Source organism: Pomacea canaliculata, linkage group LG5, assembly GCF_003073045.1.
Source record: "Pomacea canaliculata isolate SZHN2017 linkage group LG5, ASM307304v1, whole genome shotgun sequence".
Taxonomy (NCBI): domain Eukaryota; kingdom Metazoa; phylum Mollusca; class Gastropoda; order Architaenioglossa; family Ampullariidae; genus Pomacea; species Pomacea canaliculata.
In genome coordinates this window covers 16,826,216-16,836,928 of record NC_037594.1, presented here as the reverse complement: position 1 = coordinate 16,836,928, position 10,713 = coordinate 16,826,216, and the positions used below count along the sequence as shown (strand labels likewise).

At 41.7% G+C, this 10,713-nt stretch overlaps 1 protein-coding gene across 1 annotated transcript in view; it reads left to right on the top strand.

Moving 5' to 3' along the window:
- Positions 1–834: 834 nt before the first annotated feature.
- LOC112564700 (sodium- and chloride-dependent neutral and basic amino acid transporter B(0+)-like) overlaps positions 835–10,713 on the top strand; it is a 57,712-nt gene continuing 47,833 nt past the window's right edge. Inside the window, exon 1 of the mRNA XM_025239706.1 lies at positions 835–1,198. Coding sequence (XP_025095491.1) covers positions 1,063–1,198 — 136 coding nt within the window. The 5' untranslated portion in view covers positions 835–1,062. The remainder of the gene's footprint in view (positions 1,199–10,713) is intronic.

Below are 10,713 nucleotides of genomic sequence, written 5' to 3'. Positions count from 1 at the left end.
TTTGCATCATGTGTTCAATCTTGGGTATTTCAGTATGCTAGCTATGGTGATGATTACGAGGCCGGTCCAGTAGCCTTCCAACAACAACAACAACAACAACAACAACAACAACAATAACAACAAGGGACTTTTGTTTATCAGTTTAAAATTATTTTGCTGCGTTTTTAACTATACATTATGGATGAATCTCGCGATGTGAGTGGGGTTTGGGCGGATTGAGGGTTTGCTGTGTGCGTACAGTGTGAGAGGAACAATAAAGGAAGAGTGCGGCATTTATCAAAGAAGAATAGTTTTTCCTAAAAAATATCTAGAAAGGAGTTTGTTGAATAAACAACCTTCCTGCCCAAGATATTTTTTCAGCTGCAGCAACCGTTCAGTGTGTTCTGATTGCAAACATCTCCATCCAGCTTCATTACACTGGACATAAGAAGAAAAATTGGCTAGAACTTGTTTATGTCAGGCTTCTAGTATTGCCGACCTGTAGGCGCCAGAAAAATACTTGTCACTCCAAGCAGGAAATCCCAGGTGCCAGTGATGGTGTTATTGCGACAATGGTGATGGAGCTGCTATTAAAATACACAGCAACAGTGGCAGAGTGCGGTGGTGCACCGATCGACGATTCAGGAGCTTAGAAGCCATTGTTGACGATTATTACTGGCACGCTCGCTGATCGTCTTCCGCTGCCGATAAAAGACATTTGAAAGTAGTTCTGTTCCGCCCGCTTGCGCTGAGTAATCCAGGGTCGGCGTTGCGCGCGTGTCTAACACAAGAGCCGTGCACGCGCGAAAATAACCATTGGTAGTTGAGTACGCATGCGCACAGTTTGTCTTTGGGATGCCGGCGATTGGCGCCTAGCGGCGGAGTGTCGTCTGCTGGACCTGAACTGAGCCGGTGCTATCAGCTAGGACACGGTGCTTGTGAGATGCATCCTGTTAGCTGCACAACTGGAGCGGCCTAGGCACTTTCATTCCGGGAAATCATAACAATAATTTTTTTAATTGTTGTTTTATAGTAAAGCAACTTGTCCACGGCGAAACATTTCTACCCTGCGTCGGGCAGATAATGTCTGAAGCGATGGAGTTGGACTGGAACCCAAATCCTTCCAAATGGAGCTTGATCCAGCTGGCCTTAGTCTGCCTGTATACCGTTGGCTACAGCGGATTTAGCAGTTTTCCATACTATGTCTTCACTCACACAGGTAAGCCTCAGGTTAATTTCAACTGTTATTACTAGGACTGAAACATAGTGCACGAAGGGCATTTGCCTAGCATGCAGGAGAAACTGTCAGTCATGCTTCTGGTATTCCGGTGAAAACGCTAGTCGATAAAAGAGCCTCTCCTTCCAGACAGGAAAAACACGATCCATCCACCACAGACTGTGTGGGCCTGCGACTCAGACAGTCGCTTTAATGAATCGTGCGTCTTGACTGCTTGGGTGCGATCAAAACTCATCTCCTAAAAGGAAGGGAACAGTGGTGCGAATCCTGGCATCTCTTGCCAGCGCATGGACACCAGTCGCCGGAAATGACGCGGCAAAGTTTACCGTGGATAAAAGAGTATGTCCCAGTGGTGGTCAAAGGCCGAGTAGAATGACTTGAACGAATAAGATAGATTTTAATCACCATGAACAGAATTTTAAAGAATACGGCCCTTGATTTCTTGTTCAGAATTGCTATCATAATCATTATGCCGAACCACATCAGCTCTCCAAACTGCGGTAAAGTGTTTGTGCTGCGAAGACGGACTTGGGTTTGATTGTAGAACACCATAGAACACATTAAAGGCATTCTAGAACAGTGACATATTGCCAGTTATGTTTCACAGTATTACATAGGCTCGTTACTTGTCATTGGTTTATTCGATCCATATCTTAATATATTTCGATTTCATCTTACCTCATCTATCACAGTTTCAATTTAATGGCACATAATTAGTCATTGAATATCATGCCACAACCGGAAATAATCTCTTTGCTGGGGACTCTGAAATAATAGTATATCCACATTTTCGGAAGCAAATGTGTTTGCGGAAAAAGAATATCCTGCATCCCCGAGCTGCATATGGTACGGGGTCTGTGTAAAGACAGGGCTAAAGATCCCTGATCGGGGGATCCACGAATCGGTCTCACGAACAAGGGCACACAGTTGATTTTGTTTAAACAGCACTGAAGGAATCGGTACGACTGGAAATGAGTTAGGTTCGCTAGTTGGATAACTGTTGGATGAACTGTGGGTCCTTTATACAAGGACATAATACATGCAGATGTTGTGAGTAGATCGTCACCTTTTAATTTTTCAATACCCGAAGTTTGCAGTGAGTCTATTGCGCATTGTCTTGCAAGCTTATTGTCTTGTCAGTTTCGAAAGATTTCTTTGGTGAATGCGACAGAAAGGAAGAGCGAGTGACATCTGTCGAGACCAGCATCACTGGCTGCTGACATTAGTTAGTACACTTTGGTACAATTTATCTGTATTTATTGTTGTGACGATTACAAGACTGCGTGACGCCAAGAAAGTAGAGCATTAAATCATGTAAAACTGCGAAATGAAGACGGTGACCATCAGATTCAACTTTTGATGCTTTTAAGAGATGATTGAGAAAGGAAATGGCAAAAGGGTTAACTTGAATGAGAGGAGTAATGAGAGTTATTGAATGAGTTATTGAATGAGCAGGATAATAATATAAAAACATTAATAAAACTGGTAAATTTATAGATAACGAAATTATTCCAGCCCCTACCATCCCGACATCGAAGCAAACCAAAACAACAAGAACCGGATTTAAAAAAATCTCGCTGTCCTAAAAGTCGTTGTGCATTAAATAAATTCCACGTTTTTGGTTTTTGTTGGGTCACGTCTGTTTATATAAATTTCGGTCCTTGGATAAACCTATGGTCGGGATTTTAAAATGCGGCGCCTGTCATAGCTAAGGAATACTTTATGTTAAATGAAATAGACCGTATTAGTGGATGGTCCTGGAGGCGTTTATTTTGACGTTTAGCAATAAAATGATAATAAGTAAAAAAATAAACAAAAGATTTAAAGAATAATGACTACTCTGTGAACGTATGTAAGTGTTCCCCATATGTTTATTAAGCTTATATATATATATACAATGCATAATATATATATAGTGTAAACACATGTGTGTGTGTAAATAGCACTAGGACATTGGAAACAAATACTTATTTGAATGTGTGGGCACAAGTTGCCCTTGTACACTTGTACCTGCTTATAAGATTTAATTAGAATCTTCATTTCAAACTTTTTTGTCGTAAAATATTTCAAAAAGCGGATAAATAATAATAAACAAAAGCAACAGCAGCCGTTGTTTGCGCGCTCTCTCGTCGTTAACACGGCGAGACAAGAAAGAGCACAGTGGAGCGCCCTCTAGCGGAGGAAATCGGACAGAAATATTCGCTCTTTGACCGACATCAAGTCTGGAAAGACCATGTCCAGGAGTGAGAAATGGAAGAGATGAATCACCCAGGCTTGGGCTTTTACGCCTCTTCCCCGTCACCGTCATTGCAGTCCATCATGCACAGGACTTGCCGGGGCTGTCCCGACCCCTCCCTTCGTCTTCTGCAGCATGAACGGGGCTCGGGCACGCCCGCAAACATACAGTCAGCGAGCTATTTATATAGCGTGCTGCCCATTAAGTTTTAATCACCAACAGCCTGTAGTTTGATTTCCATCGCTTGTCGATGGTTGCAGAGTTCGTCATAAACAAACCGTGGTCTCCCGCCGAGGGTGTTACTGGCGCTGTTACTGCAGCCCAGTTAAGTGGATCAATGCCGCAAGCCGTGCCATGTGCTTGCTTGTGTTCGATAGCGCTCGCACGTGACCCGTCTTCCATCGGCATCCTGCTCGTGAACAGACACGACCCTCAGCGACCCATCTCTGTCTGTCTAGTTGATTCACTGCCTTTGAGTTAAAGCATAAATTGATCGATTCGTCGATTTATTATTTATGAAGACGCTGGTCCAGATGAGAGATGAGGAGAAAGGAAGGGAAGCGAGGAAAGAGAGAAAGAAGAGAGAGAGAAGATGTATTGTATTGGACAGATGCGCTGATAACTGTTTCCTCACAAAATAAAATGGTAGGTCCCTCACGATGACCAGTATTTAAAACTTTGTTTTGGTTCGCGTCTGGTTACATAGAGTGTGGGTATTGAGTCTCTCCTGTAGCTGCTCTGTGACTCATCAGGCACTGACTGATGTAGTCGGTTCTGGTGCCCAATTTGCATACAGACGTGGTGGTTCACTGGGACTGTTTGCATCGTTCAAGACACTGCCCATACTTCTCCCGTGAAGCAGCTACAGATCAAGAGCTGCTCGCTTTACTTTATTTCGTCTTTATGAAAGTTAATTATTTGTTCGTGTGATCAACGTTGAGGACACACCTTTCAGATAATTTTTTTTTTGAAGTATGAATACAAACACATGACTTTGAATTTTATCAAACGGTCGCACGGACATAACATACAATATCCGACATTGCTTTGCAAAAGTAATCAAAAATTTCAGTCATCTTATATTTCTCCATAGGTACTTTTTGTCTGGGCTCAGCCCCAAGGGACATGTGATAGTAAATGACTTGTTTCACCTGCACCGTCACTAGTCTGGCAGCCGAGTGGTTGAGCTGAGAGCAACACAATCTTTCAGCCCCAGTGTGATGAAACAACTGTCACTCACATGTGTTCCCTTAGACACTGACGTCACCAAGCTCCACAACCGATTTGGTATTATCGATCGCTTGGAGCAGCTTCCTCGGAACGCACCGCCAGGCCAATGATTGAAAAGAAGTGTGTTGTAGCTCGGGACACCGCGAGCTTGAGAAAACCTACAGTCTGCACAGACCTCTCAGTTTGTTCTGGCTTCATTACCAACGTCCCGTAATTGGAGAACCCCAAGTCCTCGCCAGACACCAGCAGTGGTAGATTCTCGTGTAAGAGGACAAACGGATTTACAAAACCCTGTACGCAAACATTGTCGTCAACACAAAATAAAGACAACATTTTGTTTTATTCACCCTTGATAAGGAGGACAACAACAGTTAAGTGGAAAAAAAGGCCTGGGTGAAAAAAAATTCATAATAATATGTTGAATTTGTATAGCGCTTTTTCCCCACCATTAAAGGCGGGCTCAAAGCGCACAACAAAAACAAAACAAAACAAAAAAGGAAAAAAGAAAAGAAAAACTAAGAACGAAAAAAACGATTATAAATCACTGTTGATGTGTTTTGGTGCCCTCTAAGACGGTAATGTCAGCTCCATTAGTGGAATTATTATATTATAGGTTCTTGAGTATTTGCGGTTCTGTACCAGAGTATATGAAATCATGTCATTAACAAACGCTGCGGAGTCTTATCTACAGACCTCTGTTTTTAGTAGAAATAATGGCTTGTTAAATACAAAGTCAGGTTCATTATTAATGTCGGGTGTCCCATTGTTGCAGGGCTGTTATAAACAAGCGATTATGCCTTGTAAAATATGGCAATGTATCTTCGTTTTCTCTACGATGCGCCATGAAGATATCTATGGCTGGACCAGCGCAAATAGAATAATGATGCCATAATATCAGCACATTAAGATCATAGATTAATGCTAACAGGATAACCGAGTTTTTTCGTGTGCGTAAGCATACATACTACTGCAACAGAGCAATCGTTCCACCGAACCTGATCTCGGCGCCTACGTGACTTGACCAGAACTGCCATCATCATCAGCACCAGAATGTAGCGCTGCAAGCTACTCGTTGCTAATATGATGGCTGTACAGTATGACACATAAACGAACGCACTGAAAATGGTGGGAAACGAGATTTTGCTGTTCTATCGACCAGCTTGCGCACCCAACAGGATACAGCTGTGACACTTGAAGGAACTCCTTCGTTGACAGCCAGATCCACTATAACAAGACATTGTGAGACGACACTTTCTGAAAAAAAAAATGTTTAGTAACTGAACAAGAAGCAACGTTAACTTTAAAGTGCAGAAGCAGTCATTTAAGTATGTAGACTCCGTTCTTATGAAGGGGGTGTTTCTGGAACAGAGTTAGTTGTGTGGAGGACAAATGGACCTCAAACTGCAGAAATAACTTTTTATTAGCCTATTGCCGGATATGTGACTATGTAAAAAATTTGCCAAAGTGGCATATGGATAAGATGTGTCCGATTATGACTCGTCATTATATTTACATTTCATTTACATTTTCATTGGTTGAAGGATGTGAATAACTATTTCGTCCTTCCTTCTTACCCACACGTGGATTTAGAAGAGAACTGTCTGAACAAGAAGCAACAAGTGTTGAGCAAGTGTTAAAGTAAAAACCTCTCCTTCTTTTTTGTCACATTGTCACTTGATGGACAGAGAAGATTTTGTACACTGGAAATCCATTTGTCTTCAGACTTTCTTTCTTTGGAAATTGCTGTGTACTGAAAGGAAAATAACTAAATTCGGAAAAGAAAAGTATATACATATTTTTATGAAAGGAAGGCAAGATTAGTGGTTTCAGGAGAGGATGCACAGTTTATCAACACGCACTTTTTTGTATTTCTCTCCCTTTACCAGTGAAGTAAGGCAAAGCTGAAGCTTCCAGACCAGGCAACTCCTCCTGCCCGAATGTCTTTGAGCGATCTGGTGTCGCCTACCCGCTGATTATCAGTAGTATCCATCAGTCTCACTATCACAGATGTCTGGTCTAAGCAATCAAATTGGAGATTTCGAATTGGAAATTTATAGGACTCAGCAGCATTGCTTCATATATGACCGACAAGCATTGAATTCTTCTCACTGTACATACGGAACTGTCTTCAAGGTCTAGTGGGGTGACATTTTTTTTTTTCCTAATGACTAGATAAAGTTTGGTGCAGGATGCTGTTTCCACAAATCTCGGCGAATAGCTCTCTCTCGTTTTTTTAAAATCGCCATACACAGAAAAAGGTCAAAGTCGTGATTCCACTTTTAAACACAGAAAGGTCCAATTAATTATGGCTGCAGGTCTCCTTTATGCTGAATCTTTCATAATGTAGTCCATGTAAATCCTGACATCTGTGTGCTGACCTTTTTGTTCGATGTTGGTATGCTTGTATCTGTAGAACGGAAGTGGGAGGGTGCGTACTCTCGCAAAACTTGTTAAATAGTATTTCGCATTGAACTGTATACAATCAGTAGAGAAAAATGTTTGTCTGCAAAAACTTTAAACCCGAGTGCGTGCGTTTTTGACTGTACATTTGATGTTTACCGTTAAAAAAGCGCGAGTGCTTGTTCACCGGTGTGTCTGCAAAACTCTTTGAGGTCTGCTGGTGCTGAGAAAATGTGCTGTATTATTATTATCTTTCCTTCTTTTCTTTTTGTATCAATCTCGGTTTTGTTTTTGTTTGTTTTGAATTTTGTTCTGTTAGCGGTACCATCTGCCCATGTGGCTAGACTAGACAGCTGTCTGATGATGCTGGTGAACATTGTCTCAGCAATGCTGTATGCTGTCGTCAGTACTGCATATTGTGCTGTCTCAAACAGAAAAGAAAGAGATGTAGTTGCTTGGGGTATATCAAAGTGCTGTAGGTTTGTCTAGAATACTCTAGATGATATTTGGAAGTTAAAAACAATTAGGGGTGGGGATGGAATGCGCGTGTGGAGGGTTTGTGAGTGTGTTACGTATCTGGAAATTCCCTGGGGGTTGGTCCAGCTAGATAATAAGTTTTATAGAAACACAGTGCAGAAAACAATTTTAGATCTTTTTTTAAAGCTAATTTTTTTTAATATAAGATAAAAACTGCTCAAGTCAGACTAAATGGCATAGAAGCGATTTAAAAAAAATCGTTTCTAAATTTGATTCTTTAGAAAAGTTTTATGTTTGAGAAAACATGTTATGCACCTAGCCCCTGAGTAGGAGATATTCTCAGGTTCCTTGAAGTGGAGCCAAGCCCATTAGGTGCAAAGCGGGTTAGTAAAGACCTTGCAAAGTACGGGGGAGTCCCAGTCAATAACACTCGCTGGAAGGCGTGCCTTCTTGTCTGTCACTTAAGCTTAAAGGTAGTTGTCGACTGTGACTACTGACTACAGCTGGGTTACACGAGAGTACATAACCTTTTCTGTACATAGACATGACAGTAAGGCCAAACTAACTCCGTTACTTACACAAAAGATTTGCAACAATATCATTATATACAGTAGAACATTTGTATCAGTGTGATTATATTAAAGGTTGAACGCGATGTTATTATATCCAATACTACAGATCTCTGTTACTGCCATACTGTCACTGTAATTCATGTAATAGCTAAGAGAAATGCTTATATTTTCAGTTTCTTTCACATCTATTTGAGAAGAAGACTAAAAGAAGAGACGCTAATTGGTTTTTATCTCCCTGCTGTCTTGATTCGTGGGAATGTGACCCTTGAACTCTCCCTTCGAGCATACGTAATCATTGGGAAAGTAGAAGACTCTGAAATGATTAAAAAAGAAAAAGAAACCTGTACTGCCCAGCGAAATGAAATCTATTCATACACACAGGCAGGCCTGTAACCTAATGCAACCAAATTGCTCTGATTAGCTTGTGCTTTAAAAAGCGTCCACAAAACAACTGATCCTCCCACTAAACTCGCACAGATTGCTAAAACAATTGGCACCACACCTCAAAATAACAGTGATTTCCTGGGATATTTTGCTACCAATTTTTTTTCTAGGTATTCAGCTCTGCTATGAGCGTGAAAGAAATTGCAGACAAAACACATCGCGACGCGTGGCCATGTTGGGAAAGCTAGCTGCCAAAATGGCGTCCTGTTGGTCTCCCGACGCTGTGGGTGTCACCATGACTCACGCCCGCTTAGCAAGTGAGATCGATGGCGGCGATGAAAGGCGGGCATGCCAGGCTGCACTTTGTCTCTCGCGCTATTCACCTGCAGGTGCATGCGCAAACGCGCGTGTTCGCCGCTCTGTGAGCAGATCAATTACGGGTGTCGTCAGGCTTCTTTCAAAGCTGGTAAATGAAGTTAAAAACTGACGGGTGGTGGAGGGGGGTGGAGGAATTGTATCGCACCTTTCTCCCCCAACACCGCACACGGCTTTTTTTTTTTTTTTTTTTAAGTACTAGGTGATAACGAGAATTCTAATGTAGGCGGAGACCAGGTGAAACGCGGGAACTCTTAGCTAGTGTATGAGAAAGCGCTTGGGGGTCTGATGATGATGATGTGGTAGTGGTGGAAATGAACAATCAATTCTGTCCCTGCCTTATTTTGTTTTCAGTCTTGAAACGTTTCAATCATATATATATATCTGAATCGTGCTTTAAAAAAAAACAGGTTTTCAATTGATTTTCTAATCTCTTGCATACTTGACTTTAAAGTATCCATTGGGTTACAGTTTCAACCTGTTTCATGTATGATCAAATATTAAGATAAAGGTCAGGATAAAATAAAACAATGTAAACTAAAAGTAACATAATAATCAAGTCAGAAGTTCGAAGCACAGCTTCTTCTAAGAGTACACGCACTGAGATAGGAACACGTTCATGCACATACGTGCACGCATGCACGCGCGCGCACACACACAATAGAAGTATTTCGTTGATTTTGTTTTGACTGAAAAACACTAGGATAAGATCGTTCTGCAGAAATTAAATAATTGATAGGATTACGTGTGGAACGCCGCTGTTGCCGTGGTTCGCCCTGACCCCACTTGTCTGATATCAGTATTCATCTCACACAGCCATCGCCGCCCACAACGCCAAAATCAAATTTCTGCAATTCCCAAGAAGCCCAGACCTCGGTCTGTTCCTGACACTTCTCTGCGAAAGGCTGGCTTGAGTCACTTTATAAGAAATAGTAGGCCATCTCGCTGGAACACTCGAAGTGTGTGCGTATTCGCGCGGACACGCACACATACACACAGAGGCAAAAATGTTGTCCTCCTGTACGTCTGAGAGCGCGAATGACTTGAGAGCAAGTACGAACTTCAGAAGATGACAAACAGACATATTTATGTTCAATGCACGTGACACTGTACATGTGGTGACTGGTGTAAGACGAGCAACAGGCATAGAGGCATTTGTCACATGTTGGTGTCTGCCGCGCTATTGATCTGCCTGGTGACAAAATCGGCGACGAGCTGACGGTAGATTGAAAACAGCTTCGTGTCAGGTCCACAGAGATGAATGAAACTGAAACCCGAGAAAGTCTAGTTGCCAGTGACACAACATCCCCGACATTTTTTTTTCGGGAATATTTTTATGTTTTACTGTTATATGCATGTTTTTACTTTGTACTCAATACTTAAATAATTCCAGAATGAAAGATAAGAAACATAGTTATTGACAGGTGCCACCTTCATGTAACTGGATAGGAATCACGTTGGTTTACTTGTCTGACTTGTCTTTTAGCCCTTTCCTCCCTACACATACACATAAGACGTATGTTTGGCCTCCTTGTGATCTCTGCAAGTTCTTCCTTCAGCAAGTGTACCGTCAACGGCTTTTCACTGTGGCTTTCTGGTTTGGACAGTTTAATGTTTGGTGCTAAACCGCAATGTACGCTTGTTGTAATTTTTGAAAATCTCTGCTTTCTCCAAGCTCCGGGGACACCCTCCATTTTTAAATAAAAGGAGACAAATTAATGGCAAACTGGTTTGTGTGTAACCCTTTTCTAGTCGAAGTGTCCCTTATGTGAGTGAGAATTGATGTATCCTGAGTGCTGAAATCTGTCACGAACATTTGAATT